Source organism: Adiantum capillus-veneris, chromosome 9, assembly GCF_014529385.1.
Source record: "Adiantum capillus-veneris isolate H3 chromosome 9, ASM1452938v2, whole genome shotgun sequence".
In the NCBI taxonomy this organism is placed as follows: Eukaryota; Viridiplantae; Streptophyta; class Polypodiopsida; order Polypodiales; family Pteridaceae; genus Adiantum; species Adiantum capillus-veneris.
In genome coordinates this window covers 2,994,812-3,014,725 of record NC_140939.1, presented here as the reverse complement: position 1 = coordinate 3,014,725, position 19,914 = coordinate 2,994,812, and the positions used below count along the sequence as shown (strand labels likewise).

Genomic DNA, 19,914 nt, shown 5'->3' with positions numbered 1-19,914 from the left:
GAACCCTATGGCCTTCCACATGCCAATAATAATGTGCACTGTTGTATGCTAAACCTAGCTCTCTGTTGGCTGGAGAAGGAGAGAGAGAGAGACAGAGAGAGAGACAGGACGCGCGTTACTCTCAGCTCCAACAGTGCCTTTACCACAGGGTTCATGGGCACGTCGGACAAAAAGCGGAGGCAAACTCCGGATGGTAGTAAACGGGCTGTGAACGTTGGAGCTGCTACGGGAACCAACGGAACTGCAAGTTTGTTAGACACAGCCCGAACAGTAGATTTGAGTACTTGCTCAGATAGTGACGATGGAGACTGGCAAAACACAAGCTCCGATAGTGATGATGAATACAGCTCTGCCAGCTTTGATGATGATGAGTCCTCGGGTGATGAAGGTGAGGGTACCACAGAAATTAACGAAGCAATACTGGACTACATGGGGGCTTTGGAGAAAGAAAGAGAAGATGAGGAAAGAGGGGATTCTCTCACTGGTGGTGGCGAAGAATCAAGGTCACCAAGAGCTGTCGTAGAGAGTGACTCTTCTGAAGATGAGGTTAGTGAACATTTTCTGTTTGTTGAAGGTGGGTTTGGAAATTGTACAATCCGTCCTCAGATCAAGAGCAATGGAGGCATTCCATATTGATTTTGAGGTTCATCATCTTCATCTTACATTTAATAGGTACCATCACGCAACACAATTGGAAATGTGCCTCTTGAATGGTATAAGGATGAAAATCACATTGGGTATGATCTGAGTGGAACGAAAATTAGCAGAAGGGAGAAAAAAGATCAACTTGATTCATTTCTTGCTCGCTCAGATAATTCCAAGGATTGGTAAGCTAAGTGAATCTGTAACTAGAAAAGACAGTCATCTTTTATGCATCACTAGAGTCTTTTGTTTTTGGAATGTAGTTGTTGGCCTTGTGCTAGAAGTATGCAGAGGCAGATTCTAGAGGCAACGATCTAGCTGTTCCAATTTAGTATTTTCTATTAACGTCCTTTGGACCTCCCTTTGGAGGCCGAAGTCGACCAATAAGACTAAATAGATATATCATTGGTTATATTTCACTGTGGGCATTGTGCCGTATAAAGCGAATGGAAAGCAAAACATAAACCAAAATAACTTTGGGAGTTCGAATTACCATTGTAAGAACCTCAATTGGGAAATGATAGTAATTCACTATCTTTACAACAACAAGAAGAATTAATCTTCATTTTTCGTCCTTTTGTGAGGGAGAGTCGGACTAGTGGATGATAGCTTTCCCTCTATAAACAACCCATTTCTCTTCTTGTTTGGCTGCTCCGACCCGAGCTAATGTACTTACTCTTAGCTTGAGGGGTGTGAGCTCATGTGAAATCCATAGACAAGTGCCTTTTAAGTTGTTTAGTTGCTTCATGACTTCTCTTTTCTCCCTGACATTAGCCTATCTTTACTTGCTTTCTTGTAACCTCAATGTAGACCAGATCTCCGAGGTCCACAAAAGGGACTAGTTTGGTCAGTCATTATGTAATGGGAGGGCACCACGTGCCAACGGAAAAGAACATACGAGACAACTTTAAGCATTTTGAAACAATTGGAGAGAGAGAGAGAGAGAGAGAGAGAGAGAGAGAGAGAGAGAGAGAGAGAGAGAGGGAGGCGGAATTCCACCCCCAGAGAGCATTGGCCCCAAACCTTGGTGCCCCTTTTGGTATTTCTTTATCTGCCAGATCAGCCCTAGCGTTTTCTAGAGGAGCAGCCAACAATCTCAGTTTGCAGCAGATCAGCCTCAGCATTTTCAGATTTCAGCCTGTCACAAGACGGGCACCATGTGCCAATAGAAAAGAACAAGACTGAACAGACTTTTAGCACTTCAATAACAACTGAAGAGAGAGAGAGAGAGAGAGAGAGAGAGAGAGAGAGAGAGAGAGAGAGAGGTGGAATTCCACCCCAGAGAGTATTGGCCCCAAACCTTGGCGTCCATTTCGGTATTTCTTTATATTGCATCAACACAATACAAGCCAGTACTTCAGACTCTGCACCTTCTTTCGTTGTGAGAAACGGCTTGGATCTACCTTCGCGATCTTCCCCTGTGGTATGATACTTTGGCAGTCCATTGAGCCTCCCCTCGGCCATTCCCTCGCTGGCATCGAGTGCTCCACAATTGTCTATCATCGGCCTCATAGAGATCTGCGTTTTCACCCCTTCATTCCTCACATCGGGAGTGCAAATAAGCCCCCTGGCGGCCATCCGCAATCCCACATCGAGAAGGATCTAAACGTGCATCAAATCAATCCCGAAGGTGCCTTGTCTTGAGGAGTTACCGAGGTGATTGTGATCATACTAGTCAACAGAGTCTGCAGTTGAGGTATTGCATTGTGTGTACGTTCCATTTATGCAATCTAAAGCAAATATCACATCGGCAACGGTGTGGGGGGTTGTTGAGAGGGTTGCTTGGGATCCCATTGGGTGTTGCTCTCTTCTTCTTCTTCTTCTTCTCTCTCTCTCTCTCTCTACACATCTCTACCATACTCTCTCATTTCATCTCTTAGGAAAAGATAAAAGGAACCCTCATTCAAGCTAGAAAAAATTACTAACGCAAGGAAAAGAAGTAAAGGATTTGTGGAAGTGTAAAATCTATATATTTACCATTTCAATTTCGTTGCACCTGACACCTAGGCACTTGGGCCCAATCGGACGGGGTCTTATAGGTTGGTAACACTTTTATTATTATTTGTCCCAATCGGCGAGGATTTGTAAGTTGGTGAACACTACGTCTTCTTTTGCTTCTTCTAGGGTTTAGGCCCCTCGGTCGAGATGTGGAGGTTGGATTAGGTCTTCAATAGCTTGACACGTCAGCAGTTTGTGATACATTAGGGAGCTCATCAATCCTAATGCACTTCCACACTTCATATTCTTTATAATGCTCCTTACTTTATAATGCTCCTTACTTGTGTAAGTTATCGCTTTAACTAGCTTGCTGGATATTTCCTTTACCAACTTTCATAAGGGTAACGCTAGAGTTTTGGAGGTCATCTCCTAGGTCTTCCCAACTAGATATTGGGAGTGAGGACTTCTTTGTGACTATGCTTGGCCCTTTGAGGCTTTTCTAGAGTCTAGGTGTTGTGAGCGGGATGGAAACACATGTCTCTATAATCACTCGATCCACACTCTTGGGATAACACACACACATACACTAAGGGGCACCACTCGACTTACACAATCCACCTGGTTGAGACAAGGAACACACTGATGGAGTGTCACATGACACATCCAACCCTATCTGTCCGTGGACAAGCTACAACATGACCAGGGTTCAGTTGAGTCAAGTCAGTCTAGAATAGGAAGTGATCTGGCACTTTGTGAGTCTGTTCGTAGACCGTGAATGACCAGTCACTAAGATTAGATGCATATCCTCCGGTTGCACACATCATGATCATCAACATTCCCATTAGAATCCATCAGGGGAATTTTACAGTGCATTAAACCTATTTTTCCTATTTTTGACATTTTTCGCTTATTTATTAAGTGACTTTTGTTGGGAAGTAGGCAGGGCAATTTTGCTAAGATAATATATAAGCAACCTAAGGCTAGCATTATTTGGCAGAAGAAGAGGAAAGTGCACAGGCAAGGCTCCCTTGCAGCAGGCGTCTCTGTCTCACTCTCAGCAAGAATAGACCCCCATCAACTTGACGTTTTTCAGCACCTGGACTCCAGTGTTTTCAGCAAGGACATTCAGCAAGCAAGGCCTTGCAATTAGCGATTCTGCAACAGATATTCAGCCCTTAGAACCAACGATTTTCAGCAGCCTATGATCAGCGTTTTGCTGCAGAAAAGCAGCGCTTAAGAGACCAGCCACTTCAACGTTTTTGCCAACTTGCATCAGCGTTTTTGCACTATCATACCAGCGTTTTTAGCAAGGCAAAATTCAGCAGATAGAAGAGCAGCATATCAGCATTTTGCATCAGCCAATTCAGCGACATGAAGCCTAGCAAGCTAGCGTTTTTGCAACAATAGCAAGTACGCGTCCCAGCACTCAGCTCTCAACATTAGCCTCGTCCTCGTCGTCCACACCGTCGACCTCGACATAACCCCATTAGATTTGCATCAACATCTTGTATCAGATTGTGCAATCAATAGTAGACCACGCTCTCTATCGAGAGTGGGGCCTTTGGAGGAGGGTTTTACAACGTCTCTGGTGTCGTATTCTCTTCTCTCTCTATCTCTCAGTCTCATGCACCTTCACGCATAGTGTCCATTCAATTTGTTTGTGAATATCGTTCCGTCTGCAAGTTCAAAAAAACAATCATTCAATTGAGATTGCCCATTATTCTAAAAAAATTAGCAGCCTATTGATTCCGCTCCAGAGATAGTGTCCTGCACGCCTCAATGTGTGCTCTCATCTACATGAAGAGGTGAATACGAGACCATGGGTAGATTCCTCCATATACGCGTAAGAGAACAAAGAGTGGCTGAAGAGCCACGACAAAGCTATCCATCTCTGTCCAGAAGGCTTCATCTAGAACCTTCCTCTGAATGAACTTGGTAGGCTCCTCTTTGCCATGGTGCATTAGACGCGACTTCGGATCTACAACTGTCTGCAAAAGTGAGTCTCTCAATCTTGAAGAACAAGGTACATGTATGCAAACCTGGTCTTTGAGGACCGCACCATATCCAATGTATGATGGCTCCTGAAGATGGCCAGAGCTTGATGCTTCTTGCGGGAAAAAGTGGTCACCCTCGTTGCCTCGGACACAATAGGCTGAACCCAAGGCAATTTTTCTATATCCTCCATGAGCAAGTTTAGGCAATGGGCGGCACATGGAGTCCAGACTCCACACAATGCGAGGGAACTCCCTCCCCATGGCCTTGCAGTTGCTAGCATTATCTGTAAACTTGCAAGTAGCCAACCAATGTAAAGTTTCAAATTTTTAATTAATGTAGACTCGTAGAGACACAAGAGTAGGTCCTCTTGAGATAGTAGAGATTGAACAATGAACACAAGGAGAAGAGATGAAGAGATTGACTTTAGTTGCACGGCATTCTCCTTTTCCACCTCAAGAATGGCACGACGAACATGTTTGTAGATGAACTCTGTTGTGATCTTCTCACTTGCCTTTCTTGCATTGACAACTCTCAAAAAATACGTATCAAGGCAGGATGACACCAAAATGTTGATGATGTGGTGTCTATGCAGAGAAATGATGGAACACCCAAAAGTTTACCACCCAGCTTTTACTGGGGTGATTGCTCTATCAATGATTGCTTTCTGTTCATCTAGCATACTTGTATGCATCTTATTATAATTCAAGCCAGTCCATGACTCTGTGGGGCCAACTTGTGCAATGTCTCTGACCATCCTCTTCCATTGATCTGTTCGAAGCACATTGAATGCAATATTGCACTCTACAAGGGTGCGAGCAATCTCCATCTCTGCTATCTTTAGTCTCTCTCTCACCCAAGATCGAGAGTTCACGCGTGAAGGCAACGTAGTCTGCCTCAATGCTTTGGTGGGAGTTGTAGACTGGTCATCCCCACTCTCCTTCTCATCATGCCTTGATACACGAGCTCTTTTCCTACTAGTACGGACACTCGAGGGCACAGTAGTCTAAGAGCCAGAAGCCATCCCTCATCTCTAAAAATGTCACCAAGGTCCCCAAGTAATGCATCTTGCAAGGCATCTCGTGAAATCAAAGACCGCCTCCAAGGTGCACTGGATGTCGCTGAGAAGTGTTTCCGTGTAAGGTCTTCCTTGTTTTGAGGGGGGATCTTCTCAGAACCATGGCATTGATTTGTAGTACCTATCCGTGTAAGATGCTTGAGAACACGAGTATTAATACTCGTCTTGCCGTCCCCACAATACTTGCATTGCCATTGACGAGTTCTCGATCCTTGCCGACCCGATGTAGTCACTACACTGATCACATGGGTGTGTGTGTCCCACACTCCCACACTGGGTTGGGTTTGCGAGGTCCAAGAAGTACATGCAAGAACAATGCACACAGTACCTGCAAGAACAACATCTTACTATGTGCAACCCCTTCAATCTGCAATAGTGCACATTGCACCCCCTTCACACTACAACCCACCCAAATTCGCCGTTCTGAGTCTCTGCACAAGAGCTACCTGCAAGAACAGTGCACACAGTACTTGCAAGAACAGTATCTGCGACCCCTTCAATCTACAACAGTGCACACTGCACCCCATTCGCATTGCAACTCACCCAATTTGCCCCTCTGAGTCTCTACACAGGTGCTTGATGCAAGGCAAAGTTACTCGAACCGGGAGGGTGCGGAACGGGAGGGAGGAGGGGGGCTGAAACGGTTGACTAAAGAAACTATCTATATATGTTATATGTAACGGGGACGGGCACCACGCGCCAATGGAAAAGAACAGATCGAGCTGACTTTAAACACTTCAAATCAATTTAACTGAAAGAGATACACGACACACGAGACGAGGAATGGCAGAGTTCCAGCCTGAGAGAGTATTGGTCCCAAACCTTGGTGCCCCTTTTGGTATTTCTTATATTGCTTGAACTTAGTACAACCGCCTGAGGAGCCCCTCAGGTGATGTTTATAGGCCCTTGGCCTCTCAAATGTAGTTACATGAAAACTTCAAGTTCTAAAAGCATATGGTCCCAAAAGCTGACGCTGAAAGCTGCCAGCACATTTCATGGAAATCCGTACACCTGCCATGTCATCAGCAGTCAGCGTGAATTGCGAAATTCCGTACAGTGCCACACAAGCATGTCAAAGCGAATTGTGGGCTGTTTGTGTAACTGACATGCCATCAGTTGAATTCGCAAGAGCATTGTGTGTACATTCCAGCCATCATTCGGCGGTTGCGCACTCCAAAGGGAGTGTTGACTTGTGGTTTGCTATGGACACACCTATGCACACATTAGAGGAGTTCACACGAGATATGGCCATGCTCATGGCATATGGGATCACGACATTCCCAGAGAAGACACCACCATCTTGGGTGGACACACTTACCACTTGACCTCGACATGCCATATCACTTGCTTACACAGGAGCATCTACAGGGACTCAGGGAGAGGATCTTGGATCTCTTCTTGGACAGGTTCATTGCTTGGATCTACAGAATGGAGTGGGACTTCAGTCTTGGAGAGTTTACCCACGAGATGTGGGAGATTAGGCATCCCGCAACTACATCCGGAGTCCCTCGGAGCTTGGCTTGGATGGTAATGCAGTTGCTCTTCTACACTCCTGATCATTCGGATTGCTACCTTTAGAGTTGCTTACACCCACCCTCCGTAACCTTACATCAGACGTATCCCCCAACCTGGGCAGTAGGCCACTCCCAGCTCATTCACATTGAGAGCCACACCGAGATGCGGTTTGGTGGTGTTGTTGACGCGGATTCTGTTTTGGTTGACACCGGAGGATTGGAGGCAAGAGATACAGGTAAGACAACGTAGACAGATTGGTATGGTCTTTCCTCTTCTCAGAAAATTGAGTCTTGCTTTCCCCTCATCTTGGATTACCCTACCTACTGATAGGACACCATCCGGTGGGGGTCCGTGCGGTCTCTCGGTGACTGTTGCAGCTTACGGTAGCTTCTACAGTGCAAACTGCTTAGTCTGAGGATGTTTACGGCACAAATTGCTACAACTGGCCTTCTTGGAGTTATACACAGCTGTTGTTAGAAGATTAAGCGAGCGATTCTTACTTACAATAGGAAAAAGGAGTAAGAAACAAGGGGAGGAGGGGGGCAGATGACAAACACTGAACGCGTTTCGCTAGATTAAGCTCATCAGTAGTGTTTATCTTTTGCAAGGGATGGGGGTTTATATAAAAAAGGAGGGTAGGGTGTTTACAAAAAAACAAGAAGGGTAGAATGGGAGGATTAAGAGGAGGGAAGAAGGGCATCTAGGTACACAGTAATAAATAGAGTCCTTCTTTGGTATCTAGGTGCAAAATTTGAGGGAGTAATCCATCAAGAAAAGAGAGGCTAGAGGGACAAGGGACAAGGTACAAGGTGCAAAATTGTGAGAGAGACATTTAAGAAAGAGGGAGCTAGGTACCATGAATAAATATTGGTGGCTCAAAAAGAAGAGAAGTATACAACATTCTTTAGGGAAAAAGAAATATTCAAAAGGGGCGGGGGGGGGGGGGGGGGGGGGGCGAGGGGGCGGCTAATGGGTGTCCGCGATTAAAGAGGGGTGCGAAAATTGGAGGCTAGAATCTTTTCAACATTGGGTGCATTGAGCCAACATACAAGAGGTCTGGGGAGGTGGGAAAATTTTGGTGTGTTGCTAAGGTAAAGAGAGAGAGGTTTATTAATGGAGAGAGAGAGATTGAGGTTGCGTGTAAAGGGTGAGAAGGGTATTTTGACCACCAAGGGGGAGGGTTTGGATTTGGCCTTATTGGTTAGGAGGGAATCTCTTTCATTGTAGGAGACGAAGGTAAAGCAAGCAGGAGATCTTGGGGGTAACCTCTCGCTCTTAGTATCTGGAAAAAATTGGAGCGAATGTTAAGGAAGCCTCTAAGAGAGCTATATCTTTTAGATTATGAGATGATAAAGACGATTTTTTGGTGGGTGGGGTGCCAGATACCGATTTAGATAAGATTACGGGACCTAGATTTTTGTCGGCAGGTATAATGATGATGGACGGGTCATTTTTTAGAGAAACAATAGCTTTTTCAAGAAAAAGGCCCATACCTTTTTTAGGTTATGCGCTCCCAGATCGTCTCCGTGTAGGTTGCTGTGGGGGTATACCTCTGAAGCTGCAGCATGGAGCGTCTCTGTCAGTATCTGACTGAGTTTAGCTAGTGGCCGTCCCGGCTCTTGAGTGCATAGCTGCCTGTATATCTCATCCATATACACATAATCCGTCTCCCTCATGAAGGTATACCGGGTGTGCGTGAGGACCTCTCCTAATGGATCTGTGCTGAACCGAAACGTCAAGGTGAAAGACAAGATAGCATGATCAACTGCTACTCCAATTGGCCTAGTGCCCACCATGAAATCCTGAAAGAATGGAATGAGATCTGGCTGGGCCATAACATAATCCACTGTGCTAGCACCATGTCGGTGTGGAAATCAAGTAAAACCTCCAGCCGTCAAAAATCTGTGTAGGCCAATCTATGTGCAGTTTCCATATCTATCAAATATTTGCCATACTCAGTGTATTCCTTATCTTGTGATAGTCTGGATAGACCCATCTCTGTAACGTCCAGCTCCCTAAGCATCTCTTGGTAGTATCATAAAATATTGTCTGGTGGTGAGTAGTCCTAGCATTGAAGTCCCCTAGTATGATAATGTCACCATCCTTGGAAAACTCCCATATGTCATTGTCCAAAATAACAAAGGGGGACCGTCCTCTAGGTGATGCATATACTGACGTACTAGGAGGAAAGTAACAGATAGCATGGCGCCATTTCCCCAATCATGTAGGACTTTAGTGTGCTGTAGCCACGGTCTGCCAATCAGCAAATGGAAGCCGCCCTCAACCTGGGGAAAAAGGTGGACCACGACAAAATCCAAGCTGAAGGTGAAGTCTTGTATCTACAGAGGAATCTTGTCCATTATGCCCAAGGGGTAGACTATCCTTTGGTTGGCCAAAGTAATTGTGAATGGGTGGGTTGGGTAGGTTGGAGACCTAATGCCGGTATAGTGAGGGGAGTAGCAGGGTACGAGATCATGTAAGATTGATGGTTGCATAGGGAGGTTCCTGCCACTAGGATCTGCTTCTAGTAGGTAAAGAAATGAGTAATTGCAAGGGTGTCACTTCGAAAGCCCGCATCTAGTCGAAGTATGTCATAGAGCGATACTTGTTGGAAGGTGTTCTTTAGGATATCCTCTGTTGTAGGTTTTTCTCTTTATATATGCGCCTTTTCTGGTACCTTGATCTATTGTAGGTCAACTGTTGCTTCCAAAAAGGCCGCATCCATGTCGGAGAACAAAGAAGTGGGTCTGTTGTAGTGAATTGCTTGTCTGTTGCTAGAGGAGGTGTATTCACTAGTGAGACAACTAGCGAGCTCCTCTACCTGCTGCAACTTGTCTTAGGGGCAACCACATGGGCGGAAGGTGGTGACTGAGTAATGGTACCAACAACAATCAGATTAATCTGTGGAAGTTTGAATTCCGGTTGGCTTTGGTTTGGACTCGAAGATGGAGAGGCGCGCTATTTTGGACAGGCCTTACTGCAGTGATCCTTGGCATCAAGGCAATGTTGACAAGCATGAGACCCTTCGAGAAGAGGGCATTTACTATGGTAGTGCCCATATTCTCCGCATTTGTGGCACAAAATGGGTCTATTGGATGGGCGAGATGGGGGGCGAGGTGGTCTCTGCTCGTGCTCGTGCTGTTGCTCCATTGAGGTGGACGTTGATGTATAGAAGCTCTGAGGGGCTAACAAAGTGCTAGCATGATAAAAGCATTAAGATGGAAAAGTCTCTTGCATACCTTGCATAGGAGGGGTAGTCAGCAAAGGAGGCATGTGATTTGGATGGCCATAGGGAGAAACCATGTTGGATGCAAGTGCCAACCCTTATTGAAGAGTAAGGGCGAGGCTCTGTCGTTGTTGCCGCAATCCCTTCAGGTTGTAGCAATCTATCTTCATGTCCAAACTTTTCACAGAAGTGGCAATAAGCCGGAAGCGGGCATTCTTATGGAGGATGCCTTGGAGAGTGACATGAGCTCTGCTGAGCCATGAGCTCTTCTAGCTTTCTCTTGATTTGGGCCAAAGCTTCTTGATGTGGGGACTTCTCTTGTAGAAGAGAGAAGGACCTCTCCTCTTGAAGGGCTCATTCTAATTTCAGTGCATCCAGTTCCTTGCGTAAAGAAGTCAAGGGGTCAAAGCACTTTCCATGAGAACTGAGGCGGTCTCTACTTGAGGGGGTCTTTGAATAGCCTCCTTGCCTTTTCTATCCTAGTAGCGGTAGCGACAAACTCTTGCAGAGTTGCTTCAGGTTGGAGAGTCTCCCATAGCTTTTGTTGAGAAGTCTTGGGGAGAGCCTTCTCTACCCACTCCTTGACTATGAATTCTTCTAATTGCTGGGGAAGCTGGGCAACCAGAGACTTCGTTCATGTCATGAGTTCCGCAAAAGTCTCATCAGGTTGGAGCACTAAGTTTGCCAACTCATCTAAAACCTTCTCTTGAAGTTCTCACAAGGGATTCTCAAAAGCAGAGCCCCAAAAGCATTGTATCAAAAGCATTGCAAACCCAAAAGCGTGTGCTCCCAAAAGCTGCGAGTGTGAATCACGAAAATCTGTATAGCTTGCCACGTGGCACAGCTAGCGCAAAACGCGGAATTTCCATACAACCTACCACATCAGCATCTGTACGATTGGTCACGTTAGCATGTCAGCGCAATTTACGGAACCCTCTTTCAAAGTGCAAGCTTCTGGTCTTTAGGGTTTTAGGCCCCTTGGCGGGATACCATAAGTTGGTGCAACTTTGAGCTTCAAGCTCTTTTAATTTAGGCCTCTTGGCAAGGCACTGTAAGTTGGTAAGATTTTATTTGCATCTTTCACTAGAGGTTGGACCTCCCTCTTTTCAGAGTGCGTCAAGTCGGCCATGCCACGTCATCACTTTTTGATAGTTGCCCAATTTGTAAAGTGATTCTCAGCAAATTGACTATACCATTTGTCTGTTAAGCCATCCAGGTTGACAAGAAGAGCACTAGGTAGGCATCTTGATTCTTCTCTAGTGAGGCCACGACCTCTGCAGAGGGATATGAACCTTCTCGCGTGGTCGTGTGCATCCTCTGTGGAGAGTCCCTTGAAAGTCGGAAACTTTATGTTCACTTGGCCAGAATGCTTGCTTGTCAGCTCCTCCATTGCCGCCTGCTCAGGAGCTTGTTGTAGCTGCTGGTGGAAAGTGTACTGGGGAAGGTAATAAGGGTGGTGAGGAACTGGTTGAGGTAGATGCCAGAGAGGGTAGTGGAAGCGGGGGTGGAGGAGTTCTACTTGGTAAGAAAGGCTGACGCTTTTTGTGGTAGTACTGTTGTAAGGTGCAGCGGAAGTGAATGTTGAACTTTGCTCAAGATGAGTGCTCCGAACTGTGCTCAAGGTTCCTTTTACTCACGGAAGGGAGAGCCTTTTGTTCCTTTAGTGAGAGAGTGCAATGGACATAAACAAAGTGGTGAACACTGTGAATGAAGATGCTGAGACTGAGAGATAGAGAGAGAAGAATACGACACCAGAATGTTGTCAAAACCCTCCTCCGAAGGCCCCACTCTCTATGGCGAGAGCGGTCTACTATTGATTGCACAAATCTCTACAATGCTTTGGACTTGCCGACGATGTCGACGACGATGAGGATGACGACGAGACGGGCTGACATCTGAAAATGCTAAGGGCTGAAATCTGCAAATCCTTATCTGCTGAATTCTGACTCTATGTCGGTGACGATGTCGATGACGACAATGCGACGACAACGCGCTGAAAACACAGAGCCGAAATCTGCGTTTTCCGGGCTGAATCTGCAAACTACGCGGGATTTGATCGTGCGGCGAGGATCTGCTGCGGGAAGGTGAGATCTGCGAGGTTCGGAACTTCTTTTGCGGAGTCTTGATGCTGAAAACTGAAAACACTGGTCTATATGCTGAATCTGTCGCGGTAGATCTGCAAAACGGTAAGTGGTCATGCTGATGCAAAAACGCTAGGGCTGAATTCTGACCTCGCGGCGGAAATCTGCTAACGCTAGGGGAATTGCTGTCTCGCTGCTCTCGGGGCTGATCTACTGTGCAAAAACGCCAGGTTGATGGTTGTATGTGAAAACGCTAGGCTTGCACCATGCAAAAATGCTAGGTCTTCAGTTGGGGGATGTCTTGCTTGAGAAGGTGCATTGTGGATGTCAGGTCCCTGCTGCCTCTTTCGCCAGAAAGTTCTAGCGCTAGGTTTCCTTATATACATGCTTGTCAAAATTGCCCTACCTAGTTTCCAACAAAAGTCATTAAAAAATAATAAGTGAAAATTGGCTAAAATAGGGAAAATAGGTCTATGCACTGTAAAAATGCTCCTAATGGGTTCTGATGGAAATCTGATGATCATGTTGTGTGCAACCAGAGGATATGCATCTACTCTAAGTGTCTGGACATGCACGGTCTGCGAACAGACTCACAAAAGTGCCAGATCACTTCCTAATCTAACTGAACTGAACCCATGTCATGAAGTAGCTTGTCGACGTACACATAGGGTTAGATGTGCACGTGACAACTGCAGAGGACTTTGTAGGGACTCTGTGGATCTTTAGACTGCCTTGTATATGTGATGCAATAGCAATAGACCCACCCAACCTCTGGGCAAGAAGACCCTTGAACTAGTTGGACAGTCTAGACCCACTGGACCAGACTCGACCATTCAAGTGACTTGGATGAGGGCAAGAGTGGAATAGACTAGCTAGACCTAGCTGAAGGCGAAGGTGGACTATATCAGATCAATCTAGACCGGGAGACTAGATCAGGCGAGAGACTAAACCAGGTAGCTCCTTGACCATGTACGCTCAATGGAGTGAGACTTCAGCTGAGGTTCCACTGGGTGTGCCAAAAATGAGAGCACCTGTTGCAGGAAATGTACGTCGTCGCTCTACTGTGGGTGCTCCTTAGTGTTATGTGCAAGAAATTTCACTCCAAACAGAATAAACACTACATAACATTGGAACAAAGCAAACTCAAATGACACGACACTAGACTCCAAACTCAATGGAACTCAACTAACTCTAGCTGGAAGCACGCTCAGCTCCTAGCCCATGACTCACAAGTACAGTGGGGGTTTGAAGGCTCCAACTGTGCAGGGAGAGTGCAGATGTGCAAGTGCTAGACTGAACACAAGACTCGAGACTCAATAACTCATAAGACGTCTATAATGCCTATGATGACTAAAACCAACTGAGCATATATACAACCATAAAGAGCAACCAACGGCTAACCCAAATATTCCTGACAATCCAGCTATGTCTATCTCCGAACTGTGGTTGCGATAAATTGGCGACAATGTCCACTAGACCACCACTCCCTGTGTTTGCGACGTGTCATTGCCCAGGCAAGAGTCCACCTAGTGTGAAGCGAAGACCAACCCTAATTGCCTGTCGAAGTGCAAGTGACACTGTAGCCCTGCTACAAATGCAAAGCCGATCACAGCTTTTTAGTTATGTGAGTAGTTAATGCAAAATTAATTGCGACGTTAGCTATTTGATTATGTGCATGTGCACAAAATTCGAGCATTTCAGAGAGCCTTTTTAGCACGTTTGTGCAGTTTCATGTTGTATGCATTATGCAGATATAGTTCGAGCTAGTGAGAGAGGGGTGAAGGTTCTCATGGGGGGGGGGGGGGGGGGGGGGGGGGGGCCGGGGGGAGAGAATTATAGGGAGAAGATGGTGGGTGAATCCACAGCAAGGGGCCTAATTTCTAGACATATCTGCCTAATGTTAATGTTTCAGGCATTTCTGGATAGAAACTACCTAACAGTTGACTCCTGAACCACTTCTGAGTCGCAATGAACTTTTTTGCGATGCTCATGACATGTAGGCGAAAAGTTTATGATGAGTACAATGATGAAGAGGTGGAGCTTACCAAGGAGGAGATTGACATGATTAAAAGGATACGAGATGGGAGAGTACCACATGCTGAAGTCAATCCATATGAGGTAATACAGATGTTGCTTTTTGGTTTTTGGCTGCTTTTTGCTGCCTGCCTTTCTGCAGAACTGCTTATGGTGGGAGCTAGACCTTCTTTCCTAGTCGGTCGACTGTTTTGTACTGAAAAAAAGTTTCTGAAATGCAGCCATATGTTGACTGGTTCAATTGGGAGGACAAAGGACATCCTCTCTCAAGTGCGCCTGAGCCCAAACGGCGGTTTATTCCCTCCAAATGGGAGGCTAAAAAGGTGAATGTTGGGTATTAATTGGTCTGAATTTGTGGGTTTGTATTCTTTTATGGATTCACTCTCTGATGAACTTGCAGGTGGTAAAACTTGTACGAGCAATCAGGAATGGGTGGATCAAGCTGGATAAGCCCAAGGAAAAGCCGAAGTATTATCTCATGTGGGGAGATGATCTAAAGACTGCAGAGAAGACAGCAAATGGGCTTGCATATATTCCTGCACCCAGACCTAAGCTACCAGGTATTTTGGAATAAAATTAACTTAATGAGCAGAAATCAAAAGCCTATTTTTTCCTACAATATGTTAAAATTGTGGCAGGCCATGAGGAGTCATATAATCCTCCAGTAGAATACATCCCCACTCAAGAAGAGGTGAATTCTTATGCGCTCATGTATGAAGAAGATAGGCCAAAATTTATTCCGAAAGGGTGAGAGTAAGTTTGACCTGATTTTACTCGAGGACGATATCAGTGTTACTGGTTTGTTAAATTATTGTGCTCGTTGACCAGGTTTTCATCGTTGAGACAAGTACCTGCATATTCAGATTTCATCAAGGAACGATTTGAACGCTGCCTAGACCTTTACTTATGTCCTCGCAGTCGGAAGAAGCGGGTAATTTCTACCTTGTCTTTCATTGGTTTCTGGTTGCTGTGATTAATTTGATTTTTCCTAGGATAATTTATCAAGGTCTTTTTATTTGGAACAGATAAATATAGATCCGGAGTCTTTAGTACCAAAGCTTCCAAAGCCCAAAGATTTACAGCCATTTCCGACTACTTGCTACCTGGAGTTTCTTGGTCATGCAGGTCCTGTATGTAGCATAGCTGTCGATCCTTCTGGCATGTGGTTGGCCTCAGGTAAAGTTGGCTTGTTTCTTACGTCAAACAGTATTATTGACAAGAGGAAAGCTCTAGATTCATGATGACCATGGTCTTGTTTTAGCTTCTGTTGTTCAACTACTTTAATTGTGGAACGTTGTTTGGTGGAGTGAGTTTGAGAAATGTTTAATTTTCTTACAATTGATTATGTTTTCTTGCTCTGTTCTGCCAGAATTCTGAAGGTATCTGGGCAGATTGTTTTTTATGTTGCTTTGGAAGTAGCCTGATGCATAATATATAGATGTATGTAAGCAACAGTTTGCCGACTGCAAGACAGTAATCAGCCCAGGGCACGTTCTCAGAGGACTTTTTTATGTGCTAATAATGTTATCCGCGTGCACCCATGTGGGTCTGCTGGTGCTTTGAATGGGCGCAGCCAGATAGATGCTGCTGAGCAACTCTGCAAATGATGATATATTTTTCTGAGTTCAGATGTCCTAAAAGTAGTCTGATGCAGAGGTATGACTGCTTTTTGACTCACAATAGTGGTTGCTCGTTCGATCATTATCAGGTGGCCGTGATTGTAGGCTTTACTATTTATTAGTTGAAGGAAGTAAGTATTTCAAATTGCCCTCAAATCTGCAAAATGAAAATTTTCATATCATGACCAGCAAAATTGTGCAAAGCTAGTGCAGGTATATTAGATGCATGTGTTGATGCAGCCAAGCATGATATACTCCCTTGGTTGACTACAGAAGGTCGAAAAGTCTGATTGCTTGTCACTTCACAACAATTGTTGATTGTTTATCTATCACACGGATTATTGCTGTAAGCAACCTAGTGGTCACTTTCAAAGGTGTTTTTTGGGGTCACATGCTAATTCTGTTGTGCGCGCAGGTCCATGTGTGTGAACTTAATCCATTGAATAAGCTAAATTGCAGATGATTATCCAGAATGAAGTTGCTTGATACTGTTTCTGTTTTTTCAAAATTTTAAGTAGTGTTTTCTTGAACATATAGCTTAATTGAAAGCATTCTTGTACTTAGTTCAACCTTGATTTTTTCTAATGAAAGTAGGTTCTATTGTCTCCCTTGATTCTGTATTTTCTGCAACTGTTTTCTATTAGTTTGTGATCAGACTTTTCTGAAGGTATTTATCGTTTCAATGGAATAGGCTCCAGTGACAAAACTGTCAGACTGTGGGAAGTGCAGACGGCACGCTGTTGCAGAGTATGGAGTATGACTGGGCCAGTAAGGCACATTGCATGGAATCCAAGAGCTGGACTAGGCATTCTAGCAATTGCCTTGTACTTTCTCTAGCCTAGTATATTTACGTCAAGACTTTTTTGAGTTCCACATCAAGCTGATTTTGTGGTCTTCTAGGCAGCAGGAGATCTTACTACTAGATGCTGAGCTAGGCAGTAACACAGAAGAAGTGTCACAGTTGCTTAACATTAATGTTTCTTCGGCGACTGAACATACTGGTCTGACCTCTAAATGGTGAAATCTCTAGCTCACAGGTTTTCCTGGCCTCAATTTTTATGTTTATTCTTGGCAAACTTTTCAGGAGATGGTTTATTAGTGAACTGGTTGAGACATGAGAAGCTGCAAGCACTACAGATAAAGCATAGTCAGGTGCATGGTGCTTCTCTATATCCTTTTTGATTAATTTGATGCTGCTTGTTAGCCTTTTGTCAATTTTATTTAGGGGGTCTTACAAATTCTTCCAACCCTGCTGATGATTCAATGGAGGAACTTAGTGGGATTCTTAGGTGTGACTCTGAACTGAAGTAAAAGAGTCACATTAACGACTAGTTTGTCTTCTAGTAATAAGTAATTCAACTGATAGAGTTTTGTTTGAGTGTTTCTATTTTAAGCATATGCTGTGCCACATAACTAAATTAGTTTTATCAGTTTAGGAAGTTGTTTCTGTGACATGGCATCACAAGGGGGACTACTTCACATCAGTTGCGCCGGATGATATCCTTGGGCATGTACAGTGTACATTCAGCCAGACATAAATTGTTCCAAAGTTTTGTTGTTTGATTCTTGACATGAAAGTGATTGTGCAACCCTTGACTTTTCCAAACCTAATACCAGAGCAGTGCTTGTGCATCAACTATCGAAGCAGCAAACACAGAACCCTTTCCGTAAGTTACAAGGTCGTGTGGTATCAGTCCTCTTCCATCCTGTTCGGCCGTTCCTCTTTGTTGCAACAAAGATGCATGTTCGTGTGTACAATCTTGCAAAGCAACAGCTATCCAAAAAACTCATGACAGGTCTTCATGAGATCACATCCATGGCTGTGCATCCCAAAGGTATTAAAAGTGAAGGGGCGAATAACTGCATCAATTTATCTTTTATTTGGTTTGTTCTGCACACTTGTTTAGTATCCAGGACAGGAGACCTTGGTAAAATGTGGGTTTCTGGTGTATAGTACTGTTCGCCAGAAATGTTATCACAGGTGGCATGCATTAAATTGTGATTTTGAGTTCAACACTAAAAAATCTTGTAACAACAGGAGACAACATGATCATCGGGAGCCGGGAAGGAAAGCTGTGCTGGTTTGATATGGACTTATCAACAAAGCCGTACAAAACACTCAAGTTGGTCTTTTGTTTTCATTTAGCTTAGGCCTCTCTTGTCACCTTTAAAGTGATAACGCGAGATTTTGGTATGAATGTCATTTGCATTTTGTAAACTTTAGGAATCACCATGAAGATATTCAGGCAGTTGCGTTTCACGTTACGTACCCATTGTTTGCTTCCTGTGCTGATGACTCGACAGCTCATGTTTTCCATGGGATGGTGTACAATGATTTACTTCAAAATCCTCTAATCGTGCCCTTGAAGATCCTCCATGGGCATCAGAAAATAGATGGACAAGGTGAATTATCTTGGGCTTTCTCTTTTCTATAGAGCAACGCTGTCCTATCTCCTAATTATGCCAGTGTAACAGGTATTCTGGACTGCCATTTTCATTCAAAACAGCCTTGGCTATTCACGGCAGGAGCAGATTCCATCATCAAGTTGTTCTGTAATTGAAGTGATCGAATCCTTGTGAGGCAGAGCATTGTTGATACAGAAGTGGACATTTTTTGATGGTGCTCTTTGTGCGAGGCTACAGCCTCCATTTCTTACAGCAAAGGACTGAGAGCTGGGTGGAGGAGCGTCAAGGAGACAGATGCTGTAAGGGATCACTCAGGGTTCTGTTTCAGGGGCAAACACATACTGGCAGTGACGGGCTCCTACAGCAAAACTAGTAAAGAAGGAAAATTTGGAGAGTACACATCTTTTGAGTTCAGAATTGCTTAGCTAGATGAGGCGCCAGAGGCAGCAGCGCTGGAGATGTGATGATGTTCTTAAGCATTTACAACATTGGAAGCCTTATCTTGTACACGAAAGTGGTAATGGTTTTCTAAAGATGATGAAATCCACCATCTTCCAAAGTTGAAATGTGAAGTCTTTTTATGTTGTAATCAAACTCTTGAGTCTAGCTCCAGAACTTACAAGGGTGGATGTAACCAAAACCGTCATCCTTCTAATGTTACTTGGTGGCTGGTGCAGGTGCCAAGATTTTGAAGGCCATTTCTAATGACTAATGTTTAAGCTCTCCCTTGAAAGAGAAATTGTTATCCGTCTTTGCTAATACGCTGGACTGTCCAACTGGTCTTTTGCTTACTGTGGGGATCTCCCCTTCCACTTCTTCTCCTTGTCATTTATTGTCATCTACTTCTGGCGCATTGTCCACCATAATCTTTGACTTGTGAGAAAGTGTTTTAACGGCTTCTATAAGCAGCTACTAGCACAACATCATGTCTAGTACAAGCTTCAAGGGTGGACTTGTTGGGATGTCCAATTTTGGAGGTGATGCATGCTTGCTCGACCAAATCCCTCAGGCAGCCCTGCCAAAAAGTCTGGTATATCCATCTTATCTATTTCAAATCTGATGTTAAACTGTTTAACTGACATACTTGCTCCTCCATCTCCAAGAGACACAATCTTCTTAAATGTTCCTCGCTAGAGGGCTGCTCTTAGCCAGCCTCTCCACTCTGGCCTTCCTCCGTACCTCTCTCCAAAGAGTGGGCATCCTCGAAGCTTTTCATCAATAGTCATCATTTCTTGAGATGTATTATTGATGTAAAAGAGGTCTCTACATTCACAACATTCTAGTGGTCCATATGGAGGTTGCGCCGTGGCCTTACGGAGAATTGAAGTATTCTTTGACTCATCTGTCTATGCCCTGCCATGAATAGCTTTGCTCAGATCTGTA

General features: G+C 44.6%; 1 protein-coding gene across 1 annotated transcript; it reads left to right on the top strand.

Moving 5' to 3' along the window:
• On the top strand, positions 1–19,322 carry LOC147450039 (ribosome biogenesis protein BOP1 homolog). The gene is made up of 16 exons (XM_086519395.1): positions 1–546; positions 673–827; positions 14,473–14,590; positions 14,728–14,829; positions 14,907–15,066; positions 15,145–15,253; positions 15,335–15,437; positions 15,532–15,682; positions 16,817–16,949; positions 17,026–17,126; positions 17,210–17,277; positions 17,562–17,622; positions 17,733–17,960; positions 18,164–18,248; positions 18,350–18,528; positions 18,601–19,322. The coding sequence occupies exons 1-16, from the start codon at positions 46–48 to the stop codon at positions 18,684–18,686; spliced, it is 2,340 nt and encodes a 779-aa protein (XP_086375521.1). The 5' UTR covers positions 1–45; the 3' UTR covers positions 18,687–19,322.
• The last annotated feature ends 592 nt before the right edge of the window (positions 19,323–19,914 follow it).

Excerpts from the sequence above, each read along its gene's own strand:
- LOC147450039 (XM_086519395.1), top strand. The coding sequence starts at position 46 with ATGCTAAACCTAGCTCTCTGTTGGCTGGAGAAGGAGAGAGAGAGAGAC. Across the intron at positions 15,254-15,334 it reads CCAAAATTTATTCCGAAAGG|GTTTTCATCGTTGAGACAAG; the intron begins GTGAGAGTAAGT and ends CTCGTTGACCAG. Across the intron at positions 16,950-17,025 it reads GGCATTCTAGCAATTGCCTT|GCAGCAGGAGATCTTACTAC; the intron begins GTACTTTCTCTA and ends GTGGTCTTCTAG.